At 39.9% G+C, this 19,383-nt stretch overlaps 1 protein-coding gene across 4 annotated transcripts; it reads right to left on the reverse strand.

The window, feature by feature from the left end:
- Positions 1-8,083: 8,083 nt before the first annotated feature.
- On the reverse strand, positions 8,084-19,129 carry pla2g6 (phospholipase A2, group VI (cytosolic, calcium-independent)). 4 transcript variants are annotated; one of them, XM_079337930.1, is made up of 19 exons: positions 19,032-19,129; positions 17,852-18,075; positions 16,928-17,137; positions 16,139-16,319; positions 15,799-15,986; positions 14,985-15,081; positions 14,516-14,698; positions 14,114-14,222; positions 13,372-13,488; positions 12,839-12,929; positions 12,529-12,692; positions 12,284-12,434; positions 11,808-11,944; positions 11,536-11,613; positions 10,986-11,140; positions 10,813-10,864; positions 10,426-10,541; positions 10,085-10,158; positions 8,084-9,270 (listed from the first exon to the last, which is right to left on the reverse strand). In XM_079337930.1, the coding sequence occupies exons 2-19, from the start codon at positions 18,064-18,066 to the stop codon at positions 9,126-9,128; spliced, it is 2,463 nt and encodes an 820-aa protein (XP_079194056.1). In that variant the 5' UTR covers positions 18,067-18,075; positions 19,032-19,129; the 3' UTR covers positions 8,084-9,125. The 4 variants fall into 4 exon arrangements, with proteins under 4 accessions (XP_079194056.1, XP_079194057.1, XP_079194055.1 ...); XM_079337931.1 differs by lacking the exon at positions 19,032-19,129 and adding an exon at positions 18,748-18,868; XM_079337929.1 differs by lacking the exon at positions 19,032-19,129 and adding an exon at positions 18,731-18,865.
- Between the last annotated feature and the right edge of the window lie 254 nt (positions 19,130-19,383).

The following is a 19,383-nucleotide window of genomic DNA, read 5'->3' on the forward strand; positions in this document are numbered from 1 at the left end:
TGGGATTAAACAAAAATGAAAATATGAGTCAGATTTGAGGAGGGTGTTGAAGATTTGAGCAGTAACATAAGACAAAAAGAGTGTTTGAGAAACAGAGAGCGAATAAAAGTTAATCCAGCAGGGGATAAAAACTTTTACGAGAAGGGTGCGGGTTAAGGGCTATCCCCATTTCCCCCCCCACAAAACCAGTCACAGAGTGGAAAAATATTTTTAGCACAGTTTTTATTCTCTTTTACTCGACAATCTGGCCTTTAAGGGAAAAAAAGTTTGAATGGATTTCACCGTATAACCCTGAGTAAATCTACTATTGGGCACCTGCCCAAATCTATTGTGCTACACATAACTGTTTGGTCATCAGCCAACTGCAGATTTATCCTGGATTACCATCTCAAATATGCTGGCATTTACCTACATGAAATGCCCCCCTCCCCAAACACACACACACACACCAAAGAAGAAGAAAAAAAAAAAAAAATCACCAACCCCGCCCATCTGTTCATCACAGGCCACAAGGCTCTGAGAGAATGCTTTATTTAGGTCTGTTTGGCAAAGGGAAAACACTGGGCCCTTGTGCTGTGTGAACACATACTCATGAAGGCCAGCTTAACTGGAAGGGGCATACAGTAAGTGCTGGACCTCCCACCAGTCTGAATCAGATTTACTTGGCATTAAATAGAAACTGGAAAGCAGCCAATAAGTGCAAACCACCATAAAAGTTGCATTTTTTTCTTCATGTTGGTGAAATTTAAGATACATGTTTTAAAAGCTTTCTAACTGAATCCAAAAAATGCATGTTTCTTTGAATACCACTTGTACCACAGATGTGGTGGATGTCTTTTTTTCATATAACTTAAGGAGAAGTCATTTATAATAAATATTGTAACGTCAAGAAAGAAAAAAAAACACTACAAAAGTGAAATTGAAGATTTGGTAGGTTTGAGTTAAATCAAATCCCTATACTGTGATCACATTGACCCACAATGTTATGTCAGTGAGCATGAGGCTGCAGACAAGCACAATTCTACTTCAAAACAGGAGGAAGAGTACCAGGCTAGAAGAATAAATGCAAGCTTAATTACATAGTTTGGAAATTTACTGAAGGTTGACACCAGATGATGTCCATACAGTCAACTGTAGTTTTATATGACATTTCTCAAAATAGTCCTTTATTCATGTAACTATACTTTATAGTAGAACTTGGCTGAGACATTATTTAGCATTTTAGAGGTGAATGATTTAATCTTGTCTGCCCTTTGGCTCGGTCACTAACACTTCTCTCTCAAAATCTTTAATGAAGCACATTTACTTCCTGTATTCCCAAACAATCTGGAGGACACAGGATCACTTGCTCAGAGACAGAGCTCCTGGTCTGGCACTACGAGGTTAAGTCTTGTGTTGGGGACAGTAAATGAGAGACACTCTGTCCATCAAGAACAACCACTGCTGGTTTGTCCCCAAGCAAGGCTCTTGTGTACAGAGCAGATCACAGGAGTGGCTGTGACGTGGCATTGGTTTTCCTGTTAAAGAGCACATAAATTGTGCAAATTGAAAAAAAGTCATTTTTGCAGATTTCTATAGTATTGCTCAAAATACACTGAATTCAAAGAATGACTAAAACAAAAACAAAAAAAAAATCTAAATGTGAATTTAACAGAGGAATGTTTAGAAACGACAGATCTCTTCATTCTTGTCTGGACCTTGAGACTAAACACCCAAGCACTGATCCTGCCTGAGTACTTCCTGTTCCCTTGTTAACATCTGTTAACCTTCTGTGTTGTGAGATGGTAAAGACAATAAACTTTTTTTTATATATATATATATATAAATGTCAGGTTCACATGGCAAAGCAACAAGATAATGACGCACAAGATCCACAATCCATTGACTGATACAGGGAACTATAAAGAGACATAGATCAGACTTGAACCCAGGCCGTCTGCTTGGAGGCCTATTGCCTACATGGAGCATAACATAACCTCTATGCCATCAACACCGCAGTGAGTTCAATATGTTTGAATGTTATGAAATCATGTCGTGAAATGTGTCCTGAGAGTGTGTTTACAGTGCTCTTGTCCAAGTAAAAAAAACAGAAAAATGGCTCACTGTATTGCTCATTGTGTGCTCGATGATTACTTTTTAGCAACAACATCATGTTTACTGATGAACCTATTAATACAATCATTCATTTCTACTTGATTATACTTGTTACTAGGATCTGTTATCAGACATAGAAGTATTAAAATCAAAAGATTAGAAATGTATTAAAGATTTTAACTCCATTCTCAAACAAGGTTAAAAAAATCAGCATGTTATTATCCAAATGGATTTCTAATTGGTTTAGGTTTTAATTGTCTTTAGTGTGTCCCCTGCATGACCTCCTACTTCCAGCCAGCTGCAGCAGAAAAAGAGGTTAACACCTCTTCCCCTTTCCTCTTCCTCCAATTCTATCACCTCCCTCAATGATGTTTCCTAATTGATTTATGTGATAAGGTGATGAACACGCGGTAAAACACCAACACAGCTGGGATATAGGGAGAATATTTAAAAAAAGAACTGGAAAAAAAAACAACAAAAAAAAACCACCCAAAAAAAAAAAAACTTGATTGGCAGAGTTTGCACAGCTGACAGCTGTTGGGGAACTATGAATGTCCAGTGTGAAAACAGGCGCCGCTGGATGGTTTGACCAGTGGAACATTTGATTCATCCTCCCAATTGTTAATCGTCTCAGTTGGGAGACTTCAAATCTCCTCTGCGGAAATAATTGAGAGGCAGTGAGGGAGTTAATTGTGTTTTCCATCGATGAATCATCAGGAAGTGTTGGTGAACCCATGTGACCACGCAAACACTCCTGAAAATGTGCACAAGGACACGCACACGCTCATTACAGGATTAAAACAGAGCATCGGTTAGCACCTATAGTAACAGACGCACACAAGTGTGTTAACATACTGCAAGTGCACTTTCTTACACCTGTAGAAACTCATACAATATTTGTACAAACACAAACAAACGAGACCACTCTTATGTAGAGTTACACACACTTAAAGACAGATAAGATAACCACTCTGAGCAAACTCTCTCTCTTAACCTATCACTCTCATTTCACACCACTCTCACCCCCTCAGACGCTCGAGCCCGCTGCTGTTTCAAGAGATTAAGAGGCCAATTAGTAAAGCTTTCACGGCAGTTATGACCACGCTGGGAAACTGGAGAGAGAAGAAATCCCCCTCTCTCCTCGTCCAAAAGAAGGATTTCTCCCTCATTGTCGTTGGGTTGCAGGAGAAGGATGTGGGGTGTATTTGGAGGGCTGCTGATGTGGTAATTTTGGCTCGGAAACAATGCCGCGCTGTCTAAAGACGGGTAATGGAGGGAAGGAGCAGAGGTCGCGTTTGTCCTGTGTGACTGACACACAAGCAGCAGTAACACAAACAGTCAGGTGACATCATGGCATCTCTCTGAAGGCCACGCTATAGCGCCCAGATGAAGGAGGAAGCATCGTATTAACTCTAATCAGGGCGATGACACAGACTCTTTGTGTGATTGTTAATGAGCAGCAGGAAAGACAGAGTGGAAAAGAAACGGAGGCTGTTCCTATGTTTATGTTTCCATGGAGGAAAATCCACCAGACTAGTTTGTATATACATTCGGCACGTCTAATAAAGACATCACTTTGTTTTTGTTTTTAAAGTGTATAGCCATGTCTTACATGTTTTATTGCATTGAAAAGGTCCATCGATCTGTGATGATAAATAATACAGAACAAGAAAATGACAACTTTTGTTGATGAGAATTTTTTTCCCAAGGTGTTGCTCTGTAATGTGTGTATTCTAATATCAGGATCAATTCAACATCTATCCGTGTAGGACACTGGTATTTCAAAGTAAAATAATAAACACACTTCCCTTCTTTAAAAAAAAAAAACTTAGTCAGATGTAACCACAACCAGACACAACTGACTTCCGACTAAGCCACCCTTCATTTCAAGTACTGTACTTGGCCGGCTGTTGTTCGTTCTGCTAGCATACCGCATACACCCAATATGTAAACAACTTCTTTACTGCTTTCTTTGTTACATGTATTGAATATCTCTAAGACAAAATCACAAAACACCTCTGTTTGCCCGGAAATGTGCTTTGCATTACAAGCTAAGAATTCCTCACATCACAATCACATCACATCATCACATGAAAGAAAGAACGTTGAAAAAGAATAAGCCACATTAAAAAAAAATTACAGTGCAGTAGCGTATGTTAATATCTATAAAGTACAGGCTTTGTCCATTTACCATTTGTACAAAGTGAATTTTATGCCACGCTCCTTAACACTCAGTTAGGGGAAGTTTGATTACTCAAATTTATGATGCATGTCTTGACCAAGTTTAGTTGCAATTGCATAATGTGTGCACAGGTATCAAAAACTATTCAATGAAATATTCTAGTTGTTGAAAAGGACCATGGGACACAATCATAAGATCTACACTCGCCAAGTGAGAAAACATTTGTCCCTATATGCTCATTATGGCTCTTTAGTAACAGATGTCTCATTAACGTCAGTCACTAGGAGGACAGACAAAGCCAAATGAGCAGTATGAGGCTGATTGTTGATTATCAGGCATACTGTGTACTGTTTAATACATACTCCGGTTTAAAGCTCGAAAGCATACAGCTAACTTTGAGTGCATTGACTGAGACAGTATTATTCTGACTGCATTTTTTGGCAGTCAGAGGGCACAACTAGAGCATACTTGTGTGTGTTTATATGTTAATTATTATACAGTGTTGTTATTACCTGCTTGCCAACTCGCCAGCATGTGATGGCAAAGAAGACAGGAGACTCTCATTTGTGTTGAGACATGAAGCAGCCTGGATCTGTTCTCCTTTTCTTCAGCCATCTTTGCTATCCTTCATATCTCTGCAGACAAGTCATTAAAAGGCTGTAGAAGACAGAGACAAATGTTCGACAAGCCTGAGCTGGAGAGGCTGAACATGAGTGGGAGGAGGGAGAACCACAGAGGGAAAAGTTATAAAGACTGATGAGGATTGGCCTTGGTATTAAAGGAACAATTACTGTTTTGTCTTATTAATCTGTCTGGTAGTGTTTGGCACTGAGAGCTGCTTGGAAAATTGCCTCGACTGGATTGACACAGACACTATAGTAAAAGCAGTATTCAGTGAAAACAGAATAATTCCACTTTATAAATGAACTGTAACCTATAACCCATAGTCATAGAATGATCTTTTCTGCACTCAACTTCAAATCTATTCTGCCAACATGTTTTCACTCTGTTCTTCTCAATAAGCCAGCTTGGCTTAACTCAAATAATGACTATGTAGTTGACGCCTATCCCAATAAAAAAGCAAAGAGTTCATAGAGTGGAGCCAATAAAAGCCCAGAATTTTAATTTGAGGTTTTTATGGTAAGTAATCCAGCTAATGTTTCATATTTGCCTTATACTGTACTTAGATGTGTTACTAACATGAGACTAGTGATCCAATGTTATAACATTTTTGTACATTAAATGTTCTAAAAATAAACCAACTGCTTAAAATAAGTCAACAACCTGGGGTTTGTTCTAGAGGACTCAAACTGAAGTCTGTTGTAAATCATTTGTGTGATTCAAGGGGTTCAAATTAAGATGAATTGATCTTAACTAAATGTAATCCATGTATATAATAACAGCAATAGCTAAACAGATCTAAGGCACATGGCAGTCTATTAATAGTATTACAAAGGCTCCAGGTTTATCCACAGTCTGGTCGTTACATTCAGAGCAGAATGAAAACAGTGAATCCCCTTCTGTCTTGTCCCACATCAGCGCTGTTAGAGGTTATCAGGCGAGCTAATGGGTTTCACTGGAGCTAAAACACTTGAGTCATGTCAAAACAGTAGCAGGCTTATGGTGGCTAGCTGGTCATACATGATGTTTCAGCTTTGCCACTGCTAATCTGCATTAAGAGCTGTGATCCGTTTTCCTCATTCTCATTTTCTGCCTGTATTTTAATCATTGACAGACATTTGCCCATTGTTGTGGTTATCCAATCAGTGTTGTCTTATGTCCAATGTTTCTATGTAACTTCTTGATTACAGTTGTAGCTGCTGTAACTTTGTAATTACCAGCAAATGATTATAATAGTATCTGCCTCTATCTTTGATGTTAAAATAGTCCAATGAAATTCAATAAGATGATCAACTTTCGGTCAATAAATGATGGATTATGTTAAAGAATTGATAATGCAAATGTTTACCATAATGGCCTCCTTTCTAATATGTCTAATAAATTGTGTATATTTAGGCAAATAATTCTGCAGAGGTGTCCTGTCAGAACTTTTTAAGGTGGCACTACAAAGCTATTTCACCAAACACAATAAAATACCAAATGAAAATGTTCACCATTTTTGACGGATGTCCAAATTTAACTCATTGTTTATAAATAAGGATACACTTAAATAAATAAACTATTGTAATTATAATATAAATGAAATGATACAAAAATGTTTGAGTATAAAAAAGTAGGTCATCTTCATACAGCAAGTTTCATGGTCACTGCACGCACACACGTGCACACACACACACACACACACACACACACACACACACACACACACACACACACACACACACACATTGGAGGAGGTTTCCTGTTTTTTACTCTCTGGTATGAATAGGCAATAGACAATAAAGCACAACCATGGTCAGGTGTTGATTGTGGATTGATTCATTAAGTCATGCATTATCCTGCACACGGCACACATGAATACCAAACATTTACAGAACACTGTTGAATTTTCTCTATTCACTAAACTGTTAGCAGAGATACAATCAATCGATCGATTTATAGCTGTGTCAAAATTGTTACTTCACTTTACAAACAGGGAGGTCCTGTCCTGTTTCCCTTAACAGCATCACATCAGCAAAACAGTGACAATTGAAAATGTAACCGAATACATACAACAGACTTCCTGTAGAAAAATCCTGTACCTGTTGACATGTGCTGTAATTTAGCTCCCTCTAGAGGACAAGAGGGAAGGTTGGGAGTGATTTAAACTTGAGTACACATTTGTCAATTCAAATGTTCCCCCTTCAGCCTTTTACATTGTTAAAGGGAATCATTTACATTTTGTCTGTTTTTTGGATTAACAAGTAATTGCCACTGTGATAAATTGTGCTGTGGATTTCAAGAAAAGTCAGAATAGGTTAAGATTAGTATTAAGAGGTTAGATGCTGCCAGAAGGTTCCTGGATGTTACTGACATCACTGGAGAGGACTGAGGGAGGGACTCAAGACAATTGTGTCTGAGTTACAGAATGGATAATTAAAGGAGAGGGGAGCACTTTGGGTCGACTATGAATATATTATGATATATAATATAACATATTTTAAAAAACCCTTAGCATCCATTAGAGGGCAGTAATGCTTATGGAAGCCATCCGTCATAAAACCAAACAAGAAGATTTTGTTTGCAGCACATCAGCTTACCTTGATAAGCAGGAAGACATCCAGCATTTGAATGACACCTCAGAAGCACACTTGAGCTTGCTGATTGGATATCCACTGTTAGTAACAGGAAGTCAGACCAGGTCCATTTAGTTGTTCTGATTACAAAAATACATTTGTGAAAACGCAATTCAATTTAGAAAAATGCTCAGTAGATTGAATGCAATAAATACCTACTGCATTAACACGTAAACTTATGTCGAGTATTCAAAGCGACCATCTCTTTTTACGTAAATTATATTCCTCAACCTTTTCGAGTGATCTCAGTTAGGGGAAGTTCTGACTCCTTTTTCCATCTTATCTTCGATTTCATTTCCTCTAAAACCCTGTTTTTAGTTGTGTTTTACATGTATCTAAGTGTTGTGTTTAATGATATCTCCATTAAAATGCTAAAGCAGTGTGAGTTCAACTGCACCGTTGGATAAACTTCACTTATTTATAGCTGATTCCAAATTGTTAAATAGCCACAGATGATGAATAAATAAATATATGAGGAGGTAGTCAGACCACGTAGGAATTAAATAACTCAAATAATTAAACAAGAGTGTGACTGCTGCTGCAACAAAGAAATATACAAGCCATTTAAAACTTCAGTCCAGATGAATATATTTTATTGTGTTACCAGTAGGCTATACACTTCAATAATTAAGCAAAATAAAAATAAAAACACACATTGAATTATTTGCAACCTCCAGTTTATATTGTGCAAGTAGCAATGAACTTCTGATTCTTTGTCTTTCAAGTAATGTGACATTTCAAGTCTCAGATTAAAGCCCAGTTTTAACAGTGCATGTTACAGAAGAGTGCCAACAAACATTTTGACGCAGAGACAATGATTGGTTAGAACAGTGTACAGCGTGCAAGTAAGTTATCAGTGGGTGTGAAGTCAAACATTGTGATTCAGTCAGTATGAATAACTTAGAAAGTGAGGCATGACAATGTGTGCAGGAGAGTACGAGACAGGAAGGAGTACAAATTCTGGTCCCAGACACATAAGGCAGCATGGTCTGTCATTTATCCTCCAAGCTGTTCTACATGATGCTGCAGAGTCCCTTTAATCACATGGCCGAACAGAAAATGTCAGTTTATATATTATTTCATGAAGTGCCTCTGTCGCTACTTGTTGAAGAAAGAACAAGAAAAGTTCAAATGAGGAGGGGGAGGTGTGACATCTAGCAGCTACAGTCAGCCTGGGCTACTTTTGTTCTGATTTGGTTGAAACCACTTCCTCCAACATGACTTTTGAAAGCTCTTCTGTGTCCTTCAACAGTTGATGTTCAAACAGTAAACTTCTTCAAAAATGATAGTAAAGTAGTCAGTGATAAGGTTACACATGTCTGTTGCTTCATGTGCCCGTTTTTATGTACGTATTGTTTAACATTTTTGCTACTGTCATGTTGACTTAAAAGTGAAACTCAACGTGGTGTTGTCACCTGAAAGAGTTTACAGAAAGAGCACACCCACACAGATGTTACAGTCTTGAATCAAACATGGCTCATGAATCTTTGTGCCTCTCTGTCAAACATTCCTGCTTTTGACTACACATGGATCTCTCCGATTCACTCGTATTCTCCATCCTCTCATGCTTCCATCGTCACATCTACGCAGTCTATTCGTTTGTTTTTGTGCTTTCAATTGTTCAGCAACAGCTTTGCCAGAGTTTGGAGGTTTTCCCTCTTCTCGTACAGGTACATCTGGGTGTCCCACAGCATGTCCACCAGGACCGCGTCACTCACCTCATCAAGCATGACCTCCTGAGACAACTGGGGGCTCAATCTGTCAAAAACAAAATCAACATGGTGAACGGCTCAGAATATAAGAGACGATGAGAGGTGAGTCATACTGATAGAGTCTGAAAAGCTGACGATGACAGGGTCGGCGCAGAGAGCAGACAACTCAAACACAAACTTGTGCTACCATCACGCCCAGCATCTACAGCACTCGGGCCTTTTCTAACCTCAAGAACAGACACTCATGAGTGCTTCCTGATTTCAATGTGGTCAACGCTGTGCTTACAAATACACTTGAGTTCTTACTTCTTACCATAGGAGCTTTTGTTCACATTTTATTTCTGCAGCTAAACAACCAGAGTTATTTCAGACTGCTTCCTGTTTACACAGGGCCATGCTTGTCCACCTTCCATTAGTGTCTTTGTAAATGTAGTATGAATGGAGACAACTTTTGAACTGCTGCTATAAAATACACATCAAGGCTAAGGTTGTATTTGTTTGAAAGCACCATTTTAAAGGTGCACTATGTAGTTTTGGCAGAGAAATATAAAAATTGGAGAAGTGTGTAGATTCTGTTTTATAACTGAAACTGTTCTCGGAGGAAAATGTTCTTCCTTGGAACATTGTTTGATGATAAAAAGCTGGATGAAAAGTTGTGGTGGTGGGTCTGAAACAGTCAAACTGTAACTGTCCTGACAGCCTTCTAGCTCCAAACAGTGTCCAGGGACCCATGTATTCCTTTGAATAAAGTTTGTGTAAATATAGCACAGAAGTGTTACACTTTCAAATTTCCCGACCACATGTATAGTGCACCTTGAAGTTGAGAAGGTTTTTCGTTTGAACATTCATAGTCAGCTGACCTGTGGTAGATTGTGTCGATCATTTCACACCAGGCACTGGCTCTGTCCACTGCACATCCATCAGAGTCCGTACACTGTTCAGTCAGGGAAAAATAGATTATGTAGAACTAGATTAAAAAAAATGAAAACCTTTAGCATTCTGTTGTTCTCGTGACATATTAATAATACTAAAAGACTCCAAAGAGCAACAGAGGCAGCTCTTAATTAATGCGTACTGAAACAAATATCATGTTTTATAGCTGTAGAATTTTATGATGAGCGGGAAGCATTCATTGATTTAACCGGCAAACAACGTGTTGTCAGAAGACACTGGTTGCAGTTCGGAACGGAGCCCAACTCACGCAGTCCACGAGCATCTTGCCCAGCTCTTTGGCTCCGACGAAGCTCTTGGCCAGCTCCAGGGGTCCAGAGGGCCGGAAGACGTCCACAGAGGTCACCACCACCTGAGGAGGTTTACCTGGAGATACACGGAAACACAGTGACGATATCAGCGAACGAACACGGAAATCCTGGACGAAGCAACAGTGTCTGACGCTGTAACGACTGCTTCTGCCTTTGTTTTAATGCTGCTTGTAATTGGATGTATTGACAGTATAAACTAAAAACTAAAACCGTCGTGGTAAGCAGAAAAGAATAAAAAGGAGCTTCACCGTGTGTACCGCTTACTCACATGAAGCTTAAAATGCAGTGTTATGAGTATAATGTTTGGACTCAAGGAAGCTGCCCACCTGTACCGAGGGAGACCACTACACCCAACTTCTTGATGTCCTTCTCTTTGCCCTGAGAGGGAGGAGATGTAAGAAGAGATACAAAAACAGAAGACATGATTGTTAACTTAATCGAGGACGCAGTGTATGTATCATTCTATCAGTATAACTGATAAACAATCTGTAGTTGGTACCTCTGCTTTTAAGCCTTTATTGTACTGATGGATTTCTGACATGGCGTCCAGCGTAGGATTGTTAGCCAGCAGTCCTCCGTCCAGAAAGCGCCCCATTGGTCGAAAGTAGGTTGGGGCAGCGCCACTGGAGCGGGCCGCTCGCCACACAAGTTGTTCTGATGTAAAGACAGGGACATAGACTGAGGTTTTTAGAAAGGTGTCAAACAGTTGATCAGACTTTGATTCTGGGTGCAGGCTTGAAGAATACAGGTTGTAGAGAACTCACAGAACTTTGACACTTATCCAACTGGCAAGAATTAGCCATTAGCAATTTTATGAATGAAATTGTACTCAAACAAAAGTTGGACATTTTTGGAAAATACTAAATCAGCATGAAGTCACCGTGTGGCCGTGTTGTAAATTGTTGTTTTGTAATAGATGTGATTGTATTTCGTGTCTTTTAGAAAATGTCCAGTCATTTCTGTAAAGATGAAAAAAAGGTCACTCATGAAGTGTTGAACTCCTTTGTGAATCAACCCCCTTCAAAAGGTATTTATCCACACAGACACACCTTCATCTGTCACCTTCCTACGCTTTCTGGCTGGCTCCTCTGTGAATCCTACTATCAATACATCCTCATCCTCCCATCCTGTAACAACAACACGGCTGACACTCAGACAACACAGAAGGACTGGACAGCTTTGCCCCACTTCTCAGAGTTCGTTTCCTGAAAACAATCCAGAACTTCACTCGAGGACAGTTTAAGTCCATCCAGTGTTTCTTTTTTTTTTGTTACTGCCCTACCCATCAGCTACAACAACAACACTACGACTGTGCAAGTACCTTGTGGGATGGTGAGGGGCATGAATGTGGCACTGGTGTCATACGGGGGTACTCTGTGGATGGAGGGAGGGTTGTAGTTCCTGAAGATGTGCAGCTCGCCTGGATGTCTGTCTGCAAGAACGCTGGTCACCATCACTCTGTGCAGAAAGAAGTATGAGTAGAACGGATGAAATGTAGGTAGCTTTTTTTTTTCATTAAAAAAATGGGTGAAATATTGGCATTCTCTTTAATCCAGGATTTGCAATGGATGACAGAAAATTGGTTCATTTTCAACTGCTGAATTATTAATGGTCCAAGTCATTGGCTGCACACTGAAAATTCAGAACAAAAGTCTTTCTGGGTATGGGTTTATATTTCCTTGAGGTGCCAAAGTGTTGAATTCTAAGTTTGCTAACAAGCTCTTCACCATTTTTAGTGAGTACTCTCTGTCTTAGAGTCCAGTTCTCTACATATCATCATGAGGCATAAACAGTAACCTGGGGTATTGGACGTCTGTCATTTTGGTGTTCTCTCCAAACTCTTTCTTCAGGAAGTCCTCCAGTGGTGCTGACTCATAAGGTCGTGACCCCTTGAACACCTGCTCCTTCATCCTGAAGTAGAGGCAGCGCAGGTACTCCATGGACTTACCTACAAAAAGAATAAAAGTCAATGTTGTTTTTAACGTAACATTACATCGAAATCAAATGGGGATAAAAATAAATAAATAAAAAATTGCACTCACCATGAATTATAGCGAGAGCCAGGATGCCTCCAGTGCTGGTACCGGCCACCCAGTCGAAGAGCTCTCTGGTTGGCCGCCCGGCCTCTCTCTCCAAAGCGATCAACATCTGGATCAGCACTAGGCCTTTTATACCCCCACCATCAAGACACAACAGTCTGTCAATCCTTCAGAGAGGAGGAACATATTTTTAAAAAAAAGAATGTTTTATTGACTCCAGAAGTGCAACATTTAAAAAATGATGACTATTGTTCGTACATACATATATATACAGACACACACACACACACACACACAAAATACAAAATCTTACTTCTTTCCTTCCATTCTGGTGCCATCTATTTCAGTGGTGCCTCTGCTCATTGCACTGACTGCAGCCCCCATGAACATGATGTCATCAAACCCTGCCAGCCAATGACAGTTATTGGACCCACACATCATCATATTCATGCTCAACGTCCGATAAAGTAGAGGGAAGGGCAACTACTAGTTTTCTACAAGCTGAGGAGAAGAGTTATACAGAGCACTTTCAGACCGTTTGGATCAACTTTAGACAACAAAAATGTTCTTAATGAATGACAATTATTTTAGTCACAGAAGCTCACAATGTAAACCCCTCTGTGATCAACAACGGCATTTACATTAGCCCAACCCTTACTGCCTCATTAGCACAAAAAACAAGCTGCTCTAAATGAGATCAGTAAGAAAGTGAAAAAAGACAGTAATGTGGATTGATTGAACAACTTCCCAGTTTAGATAATAACTGGATGAAAAAAAACAAACCTCAATCAAATTAAGGAGAGAACTACAGTTACGAGAGGGCAGGAGGAGGGACGGGACTGTTACCTATGGCTGCAGGCTTGGCTGTGTAGGAGACTGGGGGAGGACTGCCGGGGGAAGGTGGGAGGCAGCGCTGGACCCCTACACTACACAGCATGTCCAGCAGTATCTTTCTATTAGGACCTTTCATGTTAACACACACACACACACACACACAAAAACGTGCAGTTAGACATGCATGCACACGAGAGAAAATATCAGACAGAAAGAAAATAGTATTTAAAGATGTAGAGATAGAAGGAGGGAGAGGATGAGGAATAGAGAGAGAGAGAGAGAGAGAGAGAGAGAGAGAGAGCAAGAACATAAGCAAGCTGTTAGCCATCATCATGCATTTTTAGAATCAATACATGGCAGCACACTCGCTTTATCACCATCTGCCTCAGAGCATCGAGTGCCTGATGTCAAATCATCTCAAACAACAAATATGTCCAGCAAGAACATCATCTATTTAAATGAATGTGCACAAACTTTATTTTGTGAATCACTCATTACAAATCCAACCATTTCCATGCATTAGTTCACTACTCTATAATTAGACATTAGATGTATGTGCAGGATAAAAGACTGGAAGGTGTTTTCATAAACCCGCCTGTTAGTTTGAGTATATAAGGCTGCTTCACCGGTTTTCCTCCTCTTTTTAGTTCTTCAATTCACATTCTGTGCAACTCCTCTCCTTCCCTACCTCTCAACTTTTCACCTCACTGTTTGAAGTTCTCTCTCTCTCTCTCTCTCTCTCTCTCTCTCTCACCTTTGCTCGTGCGAGCAGCGATGAGTCCTGGTGTTTCTCCCAGGTCGTTGTGAATTTCAACATCAGCCCCGAACACAATCAAGGCTTTGATCAACTCCATGTGGTCCATCTAAAGAAAGGAGGGGGAAGAAAAAAAAAAGGCTGCTGTGATCTTTTTTAAGCAGTTAGTGTGTATCTCTACTGCAAAAAAAACAAGAAAACATAGGATATATGTTGAGACATTTAGAACATTCATTTTAAATACATTGAAAATGTGCCTTTACATTTCAATTTGATGTATTTCAAATGCTACAAAAGAACAATATTTTCTGAGAATGCCAACACAAGCATTTTGGCTACATGTACAAAATGAAAGCTTTCATCTTGGGAATTAGAATCAGGGATTCTATTCTGTCCACACACCTTCATAGCTAGGTGCAGAGCTGTGTTTCCATTCTGACCCTTCAGGTTGGCGTTGGCTCCGTGCGTGAGCAGCACCATGGCCGCCTCAAAGCGTCCCTTCTTGGTCAAGATGTGAAGGGCGCTCTCTCCGGTCTTACTGAGATAGTTCACTGCACAGCCGTGTTCAAGCAGCAAACGACACATCTGGTCAAGAGAGAGAAAAGAATGTATCTGAACATCTGCATCATATTTCCTCCTGAAACATTATCTGACAAGCAACATGAATATCTTCGTTTGAGAGCCAAGGGCAATCCAATGAGAGGAAACTAGCACTGTTGCTCAATCTCCGACTTGTCATAATCGTTATCACATCAAGTTGTACAAGTTGGACATCGTCCCCGGATGTTTACAATAATAATTCAAACATGTGCGGTCAATGAAAAGTCTCATTATGGATTTTTGATCACACACATGATGTGATCCTTTTCACCTCTGCTGTTTTGGCCCAGTGGAGAGGTGTCCCTCCATACACAGAGTCCTCAGCCTGGAGCTGGCCTTGGTCTGCTTTGAGGATCTCCTCCACACAGCTGAAAGGCAGGCATACAACAAAGAATGAATTATTTATTATACGTGTTTTTTTAAAGTCACCATTTAATACCTCTTTAAAACCCTGCATAGGCTCTTCGGTCGGTCTCAGTGTCGCTCTTCCTGCCTTCAGCAAAAAGCCTTTCATTTCTTACACTATCCTAACTTTGTGGAAACTTAAATTTACCTAAGTCAGCAGGTCCCCAGTTGACACGATTATTATGACAATTCAGAGACATTGTTTGACTTGTAATAGCATACTGACCTATTTACACATTGCAATAGTTTATTGTTACTCATGTTTCACATGTAAAGTTGTGTGACATTATTTGACCTCGAAGCTCCAATGTATTTTTTCATTTCTACTCAGTGTTTTTTTTTTTTTAAACAATCAATAAACCGCAGTTCTGAAGTTTTTTTTAATTTATTTTCTCTTTTTGGCTATTGATGCTGTTTATATTCCCTGTTTTTAATGTTTTTTGGAGATGTTGTGACACCCAAATTTCCCCCATTGGGGGATCAATAAAGATTATCCTTATCCTTACATCATAGGATTGATCTCAAGGTCTATGTTAAAGAAAAGCAGGGTATCTTTGAGGACTGTGCAGATATATTTCAGTTCGCATCGATAATGTCTGCTTGAAGTAAGATTTGTCCCAGCAACAGCAGAAAAGAGAAATCCATCTTGCTGCTCATCTCTCGTCTTCCCTACTACTCACCCCTTCTCACTGTACTTCATTGCACAGTGGATGGGGTAGCCGGCGCTGCCAATGACATCGCACTTGGCTCCACCCCCTAAGAGAGCTTTGACGGACTCCACACGTCCTAACCGACTAGCAACGTGGAGCGGCGTTTCCCCGCTACTGTTCAACTCGTTTACACCGGAGCAGAGCCGGGAGCAGAGGACCTAAATGAGGAGAAGAAGATGGAGGGAGAGAGAGTGTTTGTTTAGTGCACAGTTTAGAGGATGTGAATGTTTTTATAACTTTGAACGCCCCACTTAGTTGACTATTTGATGAGTTAAAATGTAACTGTGAGCTCCTGTCTGCTGACTCTCACCTGAATGATGGCAGGAGAGTCCTGCTTGGCGGCACAATGCATTGGCGTCTCTCCATTACGGTCTCTGATGTCGGTGCGAGCCTGGCTTTCCTCCAGCAGCTCTGTCACACACACCGAGTCGCCTTTTTCACACGCCAGGTGCAGCGGTGTTTGACCTGAAGCGTCTCTGGCATTGATCTGACTGGAGACAAAAAGAGGATGTCGTCAGTTTTACAGCTGCTTTTTTTTGTATTACTTGCTTCTTTCAGGGAATGAACTGTATTCCATTCATAGCACCATAGACTGATTAAGGGGGGGAAAAAAAACTCCCATTCAATTTTATAAGCAATGATTTTGGTAATGAAGAAAAAACAACAATGTTCTTCATGTAAGTTGATAAAAATAAGTCAAAATTCTTTTTTTACTTTTACTTTCACTTATAAGTTCTGTAATGATATATTTATTTCCTTGTTCGTACATACTGAATTTATTGTCCTTACAAAACTTAAGAAACTACCGTGGAGCTACTTGTCTCAAGTTAGTAGGATAAGAGCCAGCAAATGAGATAAAAGGGTTTTTAAAGCCTGGTTATTATGTACTGATCTTTTTTCTGAATGCTTTATAATTCATGCATCTGCAGATGAGGCTTGCACACAATCCACTCTTCATTCACCTGTATCGCTTAGCACTAATGTCTGATAAACTTCACAAGAAATTATCAACCACATTTGACATAGTTGTTGATCATCAGAACCACTGAAGTGACTTACTCTATTGTATTTTCTTCTAAAATATGACTGCCCGTTTTACCTCTGGACGTGGTTATGTTTGAGGCACTCCCTCAGGCCTGTCTCCACAGCAATGTGGGCGGAGCTCCAGTCCGGATGGTTGCGGATGCAGTCCACGATTGGCTGCGTGTTCTCAGCCTTCAGAGGGAGTGTCTCATAGAAAGGTCGCAGCTTGAGGGCAAATTGAGGAAACCAGTTCATGGCGTCCTCCTCTGACTGCACCTGAAACAGCCTGATGCACACGGTGCAATTATCATTATCATATTTCACGAGAACAATGAAGTGGAATCTGAGACACACTTGTATAGAAAGCAATCAAAATGAGCTTTTTCTCCACTAGGAAAGATTATTCTACAGAGCTGCGGTAGTCGAGGGTAGAATGGCAAACATCTCAATCTTAAAAAGGAAGAATCTTTGGATCCACATTTACAATATCCAGACTCAATTTGACTCATTTAATAGTCAAAGGGCCATCCGCTATGAGTACTGTAACCTATGTACATGGTGCGCGCCATGCAAACTAACCACTAGGCCACTGGCGCCCCAAATTTATCTTCACTCCTATGTTTGTTGTTGTCCTTCTTTTGTTAGTTATGTTATACTCTATATACTCTATTATATTTTTAAAGGTATGCATACAACTTTTACCTACAGGTAGCATGTTCTGTTGTGAGATTTGATCCTTAGCTTCAGTAGCTTGATTTACTGATTCATTCAAGATACAAGGCTTTGATTTTGTTACGCCTCTTTGTTAGTAAATTGTTGGGATTAATAGTGATCAAAACTAGATCTACGAAAAGTAAAAGTCTTAAAGTAATGAGAAAATGTGATGGGGATCATGGTACCAAAACGCTTAAATCTACATGTTATGTACAACCCAAGGTCAGTTACAAATGACACAGATCACATGATTATCCTTCCTGTTTTTAATGTGATAGAGACTGACCTCAAAGTCATTGCAGGGGTCTCAGGGCACATAAGCAAACAGTCCCATGACTGGCATTGGGTGTTTTTGTACAGGAGAATTCGTCCCTCTTCTTTCAGCAGGACTTTGCCTCCTCCACCGTACTCTGCCAGCGGCACATCCCGGACCCTGTAGGGGTTGGTGAAGAGGGTTGACACAGAGGACACTGTGTCCAACAGCCGGCCCAGGAATTGCATCTTGATCTCCTGAAACAATGAACAGAGAGCTTGGGGAGAGAGCAGAAAATCATTTGCATAATCTATTATTTCTCCAGGATATAAGACTCATCTTTAAGGCAGCACATGCAGAGATAGTAAGCTCTGAACATCTTCCTAGCTGCTCTGTTTTGCAGCTTGTAGTATTACTTTCAGCATCAATTAATGATTTATGACACCACAAAGACAGGATGTAAACCCCCACACAATAACAACAGGTGCAATATGCCGGATATTACACCTGATGTCTGTTGACAGTATCAAATGTGTGCTTGGATTCAGGGATTGACAAACTGCAATAATTAGTGAGGTTACAGCTAATACTATCATCGTTACCTCTGAGGCTATCCGATAAGTAAATAACCCGGGTTAGATTTACCTAAACTCTGTGCTTCCTTTTTTAACTTCTTTGTTAAATACGTGTGTGTGGTCCTCTTATAAATGATGAACAAGTCGCTCCATTCATGCTGCTCACGAGTTCATAGACGCTGAATCAATGGCATGATACCAAAGCTAAAAGCCTCAAGCAGATCACACTATTAACAAAAAGACATTTGTTTAGAAACGAGCATTTCTACCTATGTGACAGTTAGATACTTCTCTCGTCAAACTAATCGCATTAACTCGTATTAAACCAGCTTTATACCTGCCGTCCACGCTGACCTGCTAGATCTCCTCGGTGTTATCTGACTTCTGACAGCTACACATCAACAACCGCCAGACTTCAACCAAACTTGCTACACAGCTTGAGTGACGTAAGGTCTTCCAATCAGAGCTCAGGAAAATAATAGTTGCTCAGTAAAATGGGTGGGACAGTACAAACACGGTATGATCCGAGATTTTTATCCAATAACCTAGGTAAAATAGGTGAAATTTAAAAAAAAAATAAATAAATAAAGAAAGAAAGAAAATTCTTGGTGAAAATAGTTTGATATTCGCCTGTTTACCTTCTATATCTTCGTGGTAAAGCCTTGATTTCTCACAGCTTGGTGATATGTTGGAAAGCAAATCGAGTCACACGTTTCACTGTTTGGATAAACTTCAAATAACCAGAGATGACGATGCAGCTGGAAGCGCAAATAATTAAATAAAATAAATGTCTGTCCAACTCGCTGGTGATAGGCGGAGTAAAAGTGCAATACGACCAATTTCAACCTTTGTTTTTCAACATAGATATCTTAATCCCCGGCTAAAATACAAAGTGACAGTATATTCCACACCAATTAATACCAAAAACACCCTCAAACCATCAAAGACATATATCAAATAAGCACATTTAAAGGAATACTTCAGCCATTT

The sequence above is a fragment of the Symphodus melops genome (genome assembly GCF_947650265.1).
Source record: "Symphodus melops genome assembly, chromosome: 2".
NCBI lineage: Eukaryota > Metazoa > Chordata > Actinopteri > Labriformes > Labridae > Symphodus > Symphodus melops.